Source organism: Dermacentor variabilis, chromosome 4 (assembly GCF_050947875.1).
Source record: "Dermacentor variabilis isolate Ectoservices chromosome 4, ASM5094787v1, whole genome shotgun sequence".
NCBI classification, from domain to species: domain Eukaryota; kingdom Metazoa; phylum Arthropoda; class Arachnida; order Ixodida; family Ixodidae; genus Dermacentor; species Dermacentor variabilis.
In genome coordinates this window covers 86,123,012-86,138,054 of record NC_134571.1, presented here as the reverse complement: position 1 = coordinate 86,138,054, position 15,043 = coordinate 86,123,012, and the positions used below count along the sequence as shown (strand labels likewise).

Sequence of the window (15,043 nt, the reverse complement as noted above, 5' to 3'; positions counted from 1 at the left end):
AAAAATTACGTTTTTAACACTCCGGGAAAGTTGACAGTTTGAGCAGTGAACAATTAACCAGCCTCGGACCGACGCTTTCAGTATCTCTAATTAGGATCGTGGTAGCAGCTTCGGCAATATTAAATGATGGTGCCGCCATCTTTATTTATTCTTGACGTCCCCCATGGCACACGTAAGACGAGCCTATTATAAACGCCAGAAGCGTAACATACAAGTCTACAGCACCTAAGATTGCTATTTCGTATTCCCTTAAGTGAAAAAAAAACAAAAAAAACACGGTATATATGCTCGCACGTAGTCACGCTACCTTAGTTAAATGTTATACACGCCAGGGATGGACGCTAGAGGGCCGCTTGCCATCTGATGAGCGCCTCGCGTATTCACAAATAGTGCGAGGGAGAGAGAGAGAGAGAGAGAGAGAAAAAGCACGATATACATGACGTACGTAGCGCGGTCTCTTCAGTGCCCCCCGCGCGAACTTGCACATCCGTTAAGACCCGCAGCTGTGCAGAGCGTCACTTTGGAAGTTAGAGCTATGTTGACAACGCCTGTAAGCTGGTTGTGACACCACACTTTTTTTTAGAAATAGTCATTAGGTTCCTGAGGGAAATCCTCTTCAGCAAATACCATGGACTGCGGCTTTATACTGAATTCGTTAAAACGTCTCTTAAATTTTAAAGCCGTTCCTTTATCATTCCATCTTGTAAATACCTGCGCTGTTGTAAAAATGCAAAGCTAATAAAATGTGCTGGAATCGTATAGCAGTTTGTAGCTCCAAACAGCGTTTGTTCTATTCAGGCACGTGCGATCACATATAAATGACTCATAGCCTTTATCCACCTGGCCATCCTGACGCCTTTTTCTTTCTTTCGTGGAACTGCGCAATGCAGCCGTTTTCCCGAGTTTTGAATACACGCGGTACCGAATGAGCTTCTCGTCTAGCATTTCTCAACACGTAGAAATTAGGGATAACCTTCCACGTCAGACTTTGTTGTCCCATTACGGAAATTGTGCACAGCTTCCTAGATTTAAACAACTTGCGATGGAAGTGATACACGATTAACTTAAGCAGTAAGCGTCACTTCCAATTGATTTCACGGAATGTAGTAACTGCAGTGAGCAAGACGACTACACGTGACCCGGACGATGCTGCAGCGTTGCAGAGGGCGAGTGAGTTAACAGTTGCCAACAAGTGAAATGTGCGATGATGCAAGCGCGTGTGGCGTTCTTCGCGTTCTGCATGCCGGACGTCTACGTTCAAGGCAGCTAATACGTAGTACGTAAGCTCGCTTTCCGCACTCTGCGAGTCTGAGGGAAAAGCTGGGACAGAGACGCACGCGTTCTCTTATTTTCGTGCCACGGCTTTAGGATTCGTCATCTCGTTCCCTTCCTTCTCTTAGATCGAGTTTCCATTTCATGCGCGGCGTAACAAACCGGACACCTTCCTGCTCAGCCTCCCTCCTTTACCCTTTCTCTCTACGTCGCTGTGGAGCGCACGCGTGCTCCAGGTGGTCAAAAACGCGAGGCTATGCCACCACCAATAAATTTAAAAGAAAAATGTACATAATTCGCAGCACGCCGTCAGGAGTCGGCACGGAATACACGTGACGGCATATGCCTTTATCCGGTTTCGTTCGTCGCCTGTTGTATACGTATACGCACAAGCGCGCGACTCAGTGTTATAGCTGTGACAAACGAAACACTCACCTCCTCGTAACGAGTAAAGCCTGTGGGCGTAATTATCAAGCCGAATAACTAATTATTAAGCCCCAAGTAAATAGTTTGCAGACCGGGCTCCTAATTGCATCTCCCATTTCGTACTCGAGGGAGAAAAAAAAGACTTAAGATGATATCAATGTCAGATAAACGAGTCATTGCGCGCCAATTATTTTCTTAATTTTTCGCTCTCACGTCTGCCGCGTACGATGTAGCGCAGGTGCTAACGCTCAATCAAGGTCGAATCTTGCATAGTTGCATGGATGAAAAAAATAAATAAAAATAAATAAAAACGCAAGAAAGCAAAAATAAAACTCCCGCGATGTAATGAAGTAGTGTAAGTCGAGCTATTGCGCAGCACTGAAGTCAACGACTTTGACGACGCAAGCTCGCAACTGTTTTAATAAACCACCTGAGTCATCATCTCCGTCTGACAGCGCGCCGCAAAAGGCGGGAAATCGCGGGAGGTCTCGCGCGTGCGCGCGCGCGCCTTTGCGCCAGACTGACGTCACTGCTACAATGCGTTTCACTGCCGCACCGGCTGCACGATGCTAGAGCACCGTCTTGTAACCAACAACGGGCAGCCTAATAAAGTCTCCGCTGCTTGTATTGTACTCGAGGTGACCTCCTTTTTGGTTGCCTCGCCGCGCTCGTCTTCCTGGAACATATACCGATGTCGAAAGTTCGTTAGGCGTCCGCCAGGGGGACGCTTAGTCGACAGGAGGTCATGGTGGTCGCTTTGGGCGGAGTGGCACCTGTGGTAAACTGTGAACTTGGATAAAAAGAACGCGAACACCGTAAACGTAAGTGTCAATATTCATATTTATAGCCACGGGAATGTGTCCTGCGCATGTCCGAACCGTTGGCATGGCTGTGATCAAGTTCCTAGCAGCGCGGCTGGCTCCCCTGTTGGGAACGCGGTCTCACACCGTCAGCGCACGTCCACGGCTGCAAGATTACATCTTGGCTCCCTGCCGGCGTGTCACATAACTTCGCGCTTCGAGAGACGACACTACAGACATCGCCAAATGTGTGCGAAATTTTGATAAACATAGCGCGGTAGACGAACTCGGAGTTCCTGTCAACGTTAATTGGGGTTGCAACAGCGCTAACAGGAAGTAACGGTGCTATCTTTCTCGTGCGACACTTTAACGATCGCAATCGAAAGGAGGTTGTTTTGAGGAGGAAACCCAGACTTTTAAGAACATTTTGCTCGAGGAAGGTATCTTTATGTGTGGCAGCGCAGCCAGCAACCGCGGATCGTCGTTTGTGGATGACGCGCACAGGTGCGAGCTTGCTCTCGTGCTTCGGCTGACGTTTGAAAAGGGTCGTTTCTTTTCGCAGCCGGACGGCATATATGCGGGTGGACGAGTATTTGGCCATTTTTTGGTGGCTTAGCGAGATTCCCGTGTAGAATATGACACATTCTCGTGTAAAATATGACACCCGCAGCTGGTGTTGCTCGAATCTTGTGCTTGTGTATGTATAAACGTAAACGTGTTCACGTATCGACTGCTTTCACACTGTTGTACACCACGTTGTTGTCTTTCTTTTTAGTGAACTAAGATGCCATGAGCTTTGGCTAACATGTCTAATAAAAGGTCATCAGTCATACTGGTAAGTTAGTCGCCTACGTATGGCGCGCTGCACGTTTAACCAGCTGTTTAACACCGGAAACTTTAACGGCGTCTTGGATGGGGCTGGCGATGATTTGCAGCGGCCGCTTTTTGTGACGATCGGATGACTTTGCTAGCTTTCTGCATTCAGGCTCTTTCGCTCCTAAATAATGTTTTGAACCCCGAAGTGCCGCGCGTTCCGCGCGGTTTCGCTTTCGTTCAGCAGTTAACGGCACATTTCGGCAAGAATGGTACCCTCGCTGCTTGCTATTTATAGATGTCCCATTGCGTGTCGCTTTTGTCACTTCTGCCCTCCGCTCCTCCTTTTCCATGCTTGCTGGCGGCCAAACTAGGGGTGCAGTGCCATTTGCATGTGCTTTGCCATATTTTTGTCTGTTATTGTTATTTTGTTGTCCTAGTGCGGGCTTTAATCCAGCTGCTGACGCACGCAACTCTCGCACTGCCAACTACCCCACGCAGTTGCTCTGAAATAGTTTTCTCCGAGAATATCAAAGTGAAACCTTCACTGCGATGAAGAGTGCAGATATTGAGTGACACTTGCAAGTATGTTAATCAAATTCGTAAATTATGCGCAAGCTCAAATCCCTGGTATGAAATGCGTGAAATTTAGCGCACATATTGTTACATTGGGGCTTCCTGTAAGGTTCTGTTGGTTAATTCGATATTTTAATTTGGCTGTTTTGAAGATTCCCTGTGGGCCAATCCTTTTGAATTACTTCTTTTAATGTGGACATATTATATATTGAACTTGTCATGCATGTTTCATTGAATTCAAATTAGCTGCTCTGTGTGTGTGAGAAGTGGCAATCTGTCTTGCACCATGATAGCTCTGTCGTAAATTTGTTTGGATTCTTAATTAAAAGAAAAAGAAAGAAAGATCTGTTGCACAGCTAAAGTATCAGAATTAGGCCCACACTTCTTCTTTCTTTCATTTTTTTTTTTTTTTTACTGCAATGGAGCGACACTTCCGCAAGGGCAGGCATGCATGGTTACAATAGTCTGTAATTTACTTGCCAGGTTCTCTTGTAAAATGTTAATAATCTATATTGTCATACTCTTATTGAATGCTTGTCAAGCAAGGGAAGGAAAGACAAATGGTGAGGCTCTGTCCATCTTTCTTTTGTGATGTTTATGTAGGTTTGTCCTTGAATTGTTTCTCAAACAGATACATTTAATTAAGGTGGTTTGGTTGCATTAGAGTACCATTTCCTTCAACCTGCTTAATTGAGCCTATTACAAGCTTATAATATATATTTCTGTCTCTTTCAAGTTCTGAAAAATGCAGGGCATAATATGGTCAGATCACTCAGGAAATGTTCATGAAGGTTCTTCTAAGATAAGTTGTTTCAGTAACATCAGGGCTGAATTGCATCTTGTAGTTTTAGTCATTCAAAAGGAGCTCTGACCTTAAATGAACACTCAACTTTATATTTACTTTGTGTCCAATATCTGGCTGTAACACTATTCATTACAATGTGGTTCACCAGTTTTTCACTGATGGCTCTGCTCTTATGGTTGTAGAAGGATATTGTAGCCAGCATAATTGTGTTCCTTTAACTGCAAGTAGACGCTTCATTGAATGTGCAAAAGTAAAATAAGCTAAAAGTTATTTTTTTGTATATTGTGGAAATATAGTAACCATGATTGCACACTCAACACCCATGCAAGAGACTTACATGAAGAGCCACAGATTAGTGTTTGCAAGAGTTGGGGGCAAGGAGGACTAACCGGCCTAGATAAAATATTACCTAAAAGTAAAATATCTCCTTTTTTGGAGGATTTCGTTACATTGTTGATATTTTAATTGTCATCTAGGTAAAAAACAAGGAGTGCTGTTAAATGTGTTCAAGTGGTGAGCAGTTTGTCAGTGCTTAAGTGGCTTCTTTATTTGCAACCAGAGCCACTTGAAGGTTGGGTTAATTGCAGTCTTTAACTAATTTGTATATCTCGGACACATTCAAGGCTAGCAGATGCACATAACTAGGTTACATTGTGAGAACATTTTGACATGCTATGTAGTATAGCGCAGAAAAAAATTAATCAGCTGCTAATTGGCCACAGAACTATTGCTGTTAGGCTCACTCATGCTTTTTTTTCTACATTCTAGCTGGATATGTTTGGAAGTCGAGGTCGAAAGAAGCCGTCCAAGGCAGGCGGCGGCCAGCCTTATCCAACACAACCGAGGCCCACATCTGAAAATTACTCTGCCGAGCCTGCGGTAGAGGTGTATGTGAACAGTCTCAATGAAGAGGAAGTGAACAGAGAGTTTGAACGAATGCTGGTAAGATGAACTCTTGGCCTTTCCTGTCTGCATCAGAGGTGCAAACATGGTGTAGTATTTACTCTGCTTGTGAACAGAACTATGCGTGTACTTGCAACTCTTCATTTGTCTTGGACACGATATGCTCCTTGCGTATTGTCACGGGCCGAAGGGCCCAGATGCAACCACTGTTTCCCTTTAACATTCTTATAATGGAATAGCTGGAAAAGAAACACCATATGGTAAGAGGGAGAGTGGGCCTTGCCCCCCAAAAAAAGCAAGCTGCAGATGTTCAAAATAATTTTATACACAAGTATGAGAGATCCTTCTTGTGATAAGAAGTCTGCATGGTGCGCTGACAGCTGGAGGTTTTAATTGCTTACCTCTCAGTTCAGCTGCAAATGGGAGACATCCATCTGTAAGACATAAAAAGTTGGTTAATCTTTTCTGAAGTTTATATTAAAAAGATGAGGTCAAACCTATAACTGGATTAAACATTTATTCGCTTCAAATATTATGTTCTCTACTCACATTTGCAAGTGATTGCAAGAGTACAGAACACCAGCCACACAAACAGAACTGTCACGCTACTGACAGCCATAAATAGGAACCCTGAAAGTGAGTTTTGCAAATGACATGTTAGATTAATGTGCAGCACTGTATTTAACCAGATATCTGCTGCCTTTCATCAGCCCAATGTCTAGAAAAGTTGAAAACTTGAAAGGAAGTTTCTTTCTTTTTCTATTCACGTTGACAACAAACATCAGCAATTGCAGAGTGAAGTACATTTCTCACCTGCGATAATGGATTTGCATATAGCATTGGCAGTAACTAAGTACTTGCAACTGTAACGCAAGAAGCCTGTTTTGTATCGGGCTCTCTCTCATTACTATCTGGACTGACATCACTTGCTGCCTTGTCTGTTTCTTCTTGTAATTTGTTCCGCTTTTCTCAGTTTCGTGAAGTGTGCTGGACATTCAGCACTTTAAAAAAAATTGTGTCTAGCAGGCATTTTTTTCCATGTGGCTACTATTTGATTGACCTTCTTCTACCCTTTATGAAGTCAAGGGTCTGATGGAATACTGTCTGGTCAGGGAAGATCATAGTATATGATACATACAGTGTTGCATCAAAAGACATTTCAGCTCCTGCGCGGTAGTTTTGCTCACAATGACCATTGTGAAAAAGGCTCCCATGGGGAGCCAGGAGGTCTTTTAATTGAATACATTTTACCTTGGTCAGCACTGTGTGTATTATTTACTTCTGTCCTTTAGCGATGCACTAATGGTGTGACCAGTCAAGTTTAACTGGTGCATTTCTGCTGTCGGCCGGTTGGTGTATTGTCTCCGCAGACTGTCCTTAAAAGGACTTTTCAGTGGTGACATCATATGGTCGCAAACGACTTCTCAAACCCTTAGACCACATCATTGAGTTTAAGCAAGGTATGTAGGTAGTGTATCGAAAAAGTAAATATGCATTTTGTTAAATGAGCCACAAATATTAGAAAGAAACATTGTTTATTACTGCAGATAAACTTACACATAACCTGCTTTTGCTACAGTGTGGCATGTGGCTCTGTGTTTTGCAGGCCAGTGTCATAAAGCTTTGCTGCCAATAGCCGAAACCAGGGCGTCACTTCTTTCTGAAGTGTAAAGCATGTGCATAAAAACTATCCTATTCATGGTGTGACTGATCATGCCAAAAATGGGCCTGACAAGTTCCCAATAGGTTTTTGCCAAGTTCAAACAGACCAAGCAGTCATCTTTACAACGTTAAAATGCATGAGATATTATAAGGCATGCATGTTCCCTACTTGAGCCATGGCATTGCCCAACAGATGGTATTTCTCTAAATTGCCTGAATTGTTCAACTGTATGATTGCTCATGGTTTCCGATTCATACATTGCACACAATAAAATTTTTGTGGATATTGGTCTACTGCGTCACATTCTTAGTGCGCAAAAACAGTATTACAGCCCAAACACCTTAGTTGGCAGGCAACTGTATGGGAGCAAGTGCAGTAAAGATGGAAATGCTGTCCTGTGTGTGTTTTTATTTTAGCACTGCCCAACAGAGACTGCCTCCACGGCACACCGAAAATGCCAGATTTCGGCCGTGAATCACCTGCTTCATTCAAGCACAGCATCATTCTGCTTGGACGTATTACACCATTTTTCAGCACTATCGGAGCTTAATTTCTGGATGTCCCTAGCACATACATTTTGTAAGAAAGTGTCAGCATAGATTTGGGTAAATGTAAATCAAACAAGATCTGTAATTATTCGGAGTCAGTCTGGTGGATTTGGAGAAACCAAGTATAACAGTTATCTTGCACATGCTCTTTAATTACAACAGGCAGCTGCTCCAAACTTCTGTGATACCACGTTTCCTGCCTGTAAGAACTGAAATATGTAGGTGTATTTGTGTATGGCATTAAATGTAATTGAAATACCTAATGCCTTACTATTGAGGCACTCTATTGAAGCCTTACTTTTACTACTTAAGCACTCTTTTTCTTGAAATCTCACTTTCTCTTCATGTTGATGAGACAAAGTAGCAAAAGTGAATGTAACAATAGAAATTCATAAGCCAGAACAGGGTCCATTGTTATTAACCTTGTTTCGAACATCTGTCTTTTCATGAACAATGCCATTTCTCTATCATGAACTCTCAACACTTAAAAAGCTTTCTGCAGTAGCATGAACCAATTAACATGCCTGGTTAAGTGTTCTGGTGTCACTTTTGAAGTCAAATTTGGGATTGAACCTGTTCGGCTAAGCCCAGCATACAATTGGATGCAGCTGTTAAAACATGTTGGTTCAATATTTTCATATAATAGTGGGGCCTACTGCAGGCTTTTGTGTTATGCAAAGGAGAATGTGTCATTGAAAGGGATCCATTATTAATAGAGTCCCAGCTTATGCAAGCACATTGAAGCCCACATTTTTTCTTGTGTTTGGCATGATTATTTACCCTATTACATGGCTGTTTTGATCAAGTGCTTGCAGTGACTGTCCTTTACATACCCACCTGAATGTTGTGCTTACAGGATGACATGAACTTGACCGATGAAAAACGGGAGCCACTATTGAATCGGACTCTTATGGAGAAGCGGGAGATGTTGTCAATGCATCTGAAGGGCACGGCTGCAGTGAGTGTTCACAGCTGTTTCGCACTGAAAATATTAATTTATCCCTAGTAGCAGCTGCATAACTTTAGAATGGTAGAGATGTGAGGGCATTGGGTACTGAGACGCTTTGGTAAAGCTATTTTATGCCTTACATGTCAGGCAATGTGTCGACAAGATGTGCCCAATATTTTTTAAGTTGTACGTTATGGGGAAATTAAGAAGCAGGCACTCTTTTTTCGGTGATACTTTTTGCTAAGCCGGCACTTGCTTTCCATTTTCAATATGAATAATAGTTTACTAAACTAAATCAGAATATTGAAAAAATTGTGTTTTGTGTATGTCAGTTAGTTTGTTTTGTGTATGTCAGTTAGTTATATAAAGCAATTTGTAATATTTTGATTGAAGCTTGGTTTCATGAGCTGTTTTCTTTTTTCTTTTTCTCAGGGTGGTAAAAGGAGTAGTAAATATGAGTCTGCTTTGGACTACGTCAACTTCCTTAGCAGCGAAGGCACGTCAGCTGACAAGCTCTTTCGTGGTATTGAATCCCTGCGCATAGCCCTCACAAACAACCCTGTCAGGTAATAAGTGCTCTTTTTATGTAACTTAGTCACTATGGAACTAAGCTTTGTTGTCACAGACAATTGTAGACAATTTATTATTGAAACTTTGACACATTTTCTAATGCTTGTGACATCCATTTGGAGGACTTCAATAGACCATGCTGTCACGCACACACATACTACAAGAGGCATATTCGATCTGAAGAACATGGAGCTCTTTTAACGTAATTGAATCCTGGAACTGTGCGCATTCTATATTCTGATCCTGGAGCGCTAGATGAGGGAAACTATGCCTACATTTTGTTTTGGGTTTTAAGGCATGCCACTTGTTATACAGATGTAGAACCAAACTAACAATAAACAGGAACCAAACATTAAGGTCACCAACAACTGCTTATTCTTTCTTGAGTGCTTGACATGCGTATTATACAGATTCTAGACACTCAACAAGGAAAATGTTCACACTGAAAGCCAAACAAAAAGAACAACCAAGACAGTTGGCATTAGGTGTTGGCAAATGCAAATTCAAATGATAGAAATTTAGTATAACACAGTGAACATCATCATCTTGTGTGAAGCCTGTCATTCATGAATGATACCACAGCATCTTGTAACACCGCTGAAGGAGCACTTACTCACGTGTGCGTCTTGTTTGTTCCAACATAAATGCCTCTACAATTTCTTTTTCTTTTTGTACTGCTTTAGGAAAGTTTCCTTGTTTGGCATTGTTTGGTATTGTCTGGTGCTGTCACTGCCTATCACATGCCTATTCCCTTTAGCCGCCACAGCATGCAAAGGATGTTGTTGTTTTGCAACGTGTTCTTAAAGAAAGAAAACGTGGCGGGGGGGAGGGAACAAAAAGGTCTTGCTCGTTTGAAAGCTGACATGGAAATACCATCAGCAGCAAAATTTTATTCTGTTTTGCAATACTACCTTCAACTCGCTTATATTGCTTGCACAAATTGGAAAGCTCTTTCAAAGATCTACGCTTGTCGTCAAAGTAATCGCTCATTATCATCATCCCGAAGCCAAGCAGGATCTTTGATTTAGGTTAGCTGCATAGTTTCGTGTTCAGAATAAAACAATTAATATCTGTATGCCTGGATTGAGTAAAGCAAGTCATCCTAATTGAACTACATTGACGTCACGTTCATGGTGAATTATAAATCCACAATTTGCTAATTAGAGTCACCTTGACCCCACCATACTTCCTACTATCTAACAAAAGCTAGAAAAATGAAGGCATACTAGCCAAAAAGCTTAGGAACATAAACATGTACTATTACTTCCATTTACTAGAGGAGTGAATAAGCGTGCTTAAAAAAATTTGGAGGAGGTTAAGCTTTGCCTTTAAGTGTGGAAAACGATAGCATTCAAAGATCCCTGACTGCTTCTCACGCTTCCCAGCAACTGCAGTGTACGTAACCATAATGTTACTCCGTGGCTTCCAAGATATTCGCTCCGTGGCTTCCCAGATATTGGCGCACTGATGTGCGCATATGGCGGACGCCGTGGCCGGTCTGTGAATGGTAGAAATGCTGGAAAAGGGGGTTTGAGTTTTCGCAAAACAGAATTGTGTTTCCTCGTATATTCAAATTACAATCTGACGCTATCATGTCTGTAGGTTGTGTGTAAGGCGTACTTTACAATTTTTCTATCTATTTTAGCTTGAGAAATTCGATTAATTCAGTAACTTCCTTGCGCCTCATGGATGGCCTGGGTATGGGTGGTTCGGAAATCTTTTTGCTGAAACGATGCCAGATGCTGAATGCGGAACGCCGCCATGGGACACCGCCATGGGACGCCGCTGCCGTACGCTGACACCAGATTTTCTGCGACGCGGAGCCCTTAACGCTATCGCATTAAAATGTCATTTGTTAAGGTACAATGAAAAGGTAGAAACATGCTTAAAAAGTGATGACTGCAAACTGGTTGTCTTTGGTAGCCATTTAGTTTATATACTAGTACAGAGAACCAAACCTTACACTGCATGGGCAAATGATACTGTGACCCATTGGTGTTTAAAAAGCAGTCTTCCTTCCAAGATGTAGGGAGCATCACAGTGCAAAAGTGGGTAATTTTTTTACAAATGGCTGGACAATATATTTAGAACATAACACTGTGTTTAAGAATTGCTTATGTTGATGTATATTTTCTTCAGTTGGCTGAAGGATTTCCTACAGGAAGGCATGGACAAACTGCTGAAGATTCTTCAGAAGTGTAAACTGTAAGTTTCGTTTGTTTCTTCGTTGACTCATAGAGACACTGCAATACACTGAAATACCAAGCAGATGGAATTCTGTCCAATCAGAATCGGCGTGCTCGTGTAATGTACGTCGAAAACTGTTGGAGCAGGAACGATAGCTATGAACCACAATCAGTCAAGAATGTCAATTCTAGCTTCTGCCGAGTACAACAGAAATAGTGTAACATTATAATTTCTCGGCGCAAATATTTTGGGAAGTGTAAGACCAGAATTTCCAGTGCTTCTAGAGGGTAGCTGTCATTTTCCAGCGACTGTGGGAACTAGCACATAGATGAAAGAACAACCATGTTACCGCTCAGCCCGTTATTATCACATGCTTGTCACAAGTGTTCGTTCACCATGGCTTTGTCGTCGGCTGCCCGGTCCACGTAGCCCTGTGCGGGCTTCGCTGACAGCTGGAGCCGGTAGTCGAGATTATGTGCGCTTGCTCTGAACGGGTTTGTAAGCTTAAAAGATTGCGATCTATACATTACACACACTCTCAGGTGCTTAACCTCAGGTTCTTTCTGGCATGTGCTGCCGTACTCATTGCTCTGAAATTTCTATGTACTATTAAGCTTGACAGTTATTTCAAAATGCAATAGATATTTAGCTATGTGGGCCAACAGCTGAAAAACTTATGGACATCCAGGAAGATTTGTGCTTGGTGGTGATTCAGCATTCTTCAATGGTTCCTATGAAATTTTTCTTTTTTCCGTGCAGACAGGCGTGCTCACGTAAGAGGCAAGTTCAGCTTCTTTAGTAAATAATGCATATTAAGCATTGTTCAGCTTGTGTTAGGTTGAAAATCTCGCAGCTGCTTTGTTTCCCCTTCTGTTGCACAAGGCAGCCTTCTGATGTAAACGGCAAGTTGCGCCTTTTTGGCCACAAACGTTTGCTGAGGTGAATGCCCTGTAGCTGTTACATTACATCTCGTTAACGCAATCTCTCTTTACACAGATGGAATTCCTTATGTGACTGGCAAGTTTAACTCTTTGAACCTGTCAATATGTATCTATTTTATTTGGGAACGCATATATTTCTATATATACAGTTCCGTCTGAAATTGTGGCCTATGCGATAATAGCTTTGTTATATCTGATGTTAATTATAAGCGTTTATTTGTTGCACGCTAATGTTAGTGAAACATTTTGAGTGAGACAGGAGTTGATTGCAGAAAGATAAGATACAGTAATATCCAGGAATGAAATAATTTAAAGTTGGGTACAAAGTATTTCTAAAGAAGTGCAGTGACAGTAACAATACTTCTACTCAAAATCGCTAGATATGCAAATGTATAAAGAAGCATCTCTCAGATGGATATGAAAAATTGGTATGGCATTGATACACTTTAAAATGTGTCGGCCAACTTTGATCTTACGGCAGCACCAGAAAAGGAGTTCCACACTCTCTGTACAGTAATTTTGTTGGTGCTTGCTTATGATGCCAAATATGTGCTCTTTTTCTTTCTTTCTTTCTTTTTTTTTAAAGGTATCCCAGAGACAATCGGTATGAACGAATCGAGCATGAAGTCATTCGTTGTGTTCGTGCACTTATGAACAACACGGTGAGTGATTGGACAAGCATTTATTTTTATTTGCTGTCACAGTGTGCTCTGCACGAAAGTTGGGGTTGCTTACAATGAGCAGTTGAACTGATGCATCACCTTGTGATTCCCCTTTTGCTTCTTGTTAAAGTTGTAGAAGGTTTCACGGTAATCCTAAGGAATCTTGACGACCTCAGCTTGTCATGAATGATTGTTACTCTAGGGCTTATTGCAAACCCTCCTCACAAGGTAGATAATGGTAGACATTCTGTCATCACTGCCTTTCTTGAATTAGATTTCTCATAACCTTTGCGCACATATATCAATTTTGGAAGTCATGCTGTAACCATATCATTATGATGTACCAAATAGACAAAAAATGAGCCATTGTGATAGTTTTTTTCATTTTTTCTCATAGTGGGCTCGTGAAGCTTTGAACTTAATTGAGTTGGATACTGTCACTGATGTTGCCATCATATTGTTTCGCATAATGGCACATTTTCTAACTGAAGTGTTGTGCACTGGGTGCACTATATAGTCCAGAGAAATGTGTAGCCGCAATAGCATACGAAACTCGCAGAACGAAATGCAACAGTTGAAGCGTCTGGCCGCCGGTACATGTGGCACCACCTGCAGAAGCGAAATGTTGCATTGTGGTAAAGTGTGAGAGTGAGAGCATTTTTGGAGCAAGATTATTACTTCTGGCCACTGGCAAGAGGGTCTGGGGTTCGCTGCAGACAGAACTGTTGCGGCTGCCCCACTGTTGTGTTCCATTCTGTGAATACTGGCAGTACTGTACGTGTGTGCCTGATGTGTGGATCTGACTTGAACTTGTTCTCACCCTCTGCAGCCGGGTCTGAAATATGTCTACGAGCACGAAACGGCACTCACCATTGTGTCGGCCAGCATGGATGTCACTAAGCCCCACGTTATGGTCGATGTGGTGAAGCTGCTTGCGGCTGTTTCTATAGTTCCACCTAACGGGTACGTCATCAATCTGTCAGCTGTTGATGCATCATCTTGAATATATAGCATTGCCAATAATCGTATAAGTTTCCCCACTGCTAGACCGCATGCAAACAAGAAATGGCGTGGGGCACGCGTGGTCGAGAGCAGTAGGTATGCTCCATGGCAGCTTCCCCGCAGTCCTCACCCGCCCATGTCACGGGAAAATGCTTGCATGCACTCATTTTCCTCTTCTGGTACTGGTACATCTCGCGGCTCATCACATGTCACATACTCTCATTGTGTTCTCTGCTGCAGGCGACATGAAGTGAGCGTCATGTTTTGCTCTGGAAGCATCATATTCCGGTGTTGCCTACCAGCTCAATTCCGTTTTGGTTTCCTGTTGCTGTTTTTTAAGCACTACACAGTAGAAAAATGACAAAGCATGCCTCCTGGTGGTGATCGTGTTCTGGCGTCGCCAACTCGATTTCGTTTCAGTTTCTCGTTGCCGTCTCTAAACACCATGCAATAGAAAAATGACAAAGCATGTCTCGGGCCACTCGAGCCCTACTAGTTCGATGAGCATCATCGTGTTGTGATGCAATGATTCTTGCCAAGTGCACACGTAAAAACTTCCTGCTAAAATGCCCCACCAGAAAAAGATGCTGCAACAATTTGTGGAACGCTTCAGATTACATAGATGTCAACTATACTTGTCTGCCACATTTCTTAGTGATTTCAGATTTTACATTTTCCTGGTTAGTATATTTCTGTCTCGCATTCCCCCCCCCCCCCCCCCCCCCCCGAAACGTATGAACGAGGTTCTACTGTATACACTCCAGAACAAGTAAATAAAAAGAAAAGCTTGGGAAGTTGTTATAATTCATGATACATTTGTTATGTTGACACGTGTACTTCATCACCATTTTGTTCTTCACTGTCACTACATTGTGACAACATCCATGCCAGCATTTAATGTGCACTAGCCATATAACATAACTTCA

General features: G+C 42.4%; 1 protein-coding gene across 4 annotated transcripts in view; it reads left to right on the top strand.

Moving 5' to 3' along the window:
* Window positions 1-2,280: 2,280 nt before the first annotated feature.
* The window catches only part of dia (diaphanous related formin 1), a 50,892-nt gene continuing 38,129 nt past the window's right edge, over window positions 2,281-15,043 (top strand). Inside the window, exons 1-9 of one of the 4 annotated variants that reach the window (XM_075689685.1) lie at window positions 2,281-2,519; window positions 3,274-3,333; window positions 4,430-4,450; window positions 5,461-5,634; window positions 8,663-8,764; window positions 9,188-9,321; window positions 11,465-11,530; window positions 13,040-13,115; window positions 13,945-14,078. In XM_075689685.1, the coding sequence (XP_075545800.1) occupies window positions 3,304-3,333; window positions 4,430-4,450; window positions 5,461-5,634; window positions 8,663-8,764; window positions 9,188-9,321; window positions 11,465-11,530; window positions 13,040-13,115; window positions 13,945-14,078 (737 nt within the window). In that variant the 5' untranslated portion in view covers window positions 2,281-2,519; window positions 3,274-3,303. Of the gene's footprint in view, window positions 2,520-3,273; window positions 3,334-3,423; window positions 3,897-4,429; window positions 4,451-5,460; window positions 5,635-8,662; window positions 8,765-9,187; window positions 9,322-11,464; window positions 11,531-13,039; window positions 13,116-13,944; window positions 14,079-15,043 lie in introns of those variants that run through there. The other 3 variants (XM_075689686.1, XM_075689687.1, XM_075689688.1) reach the window with 3 other exon arrangements.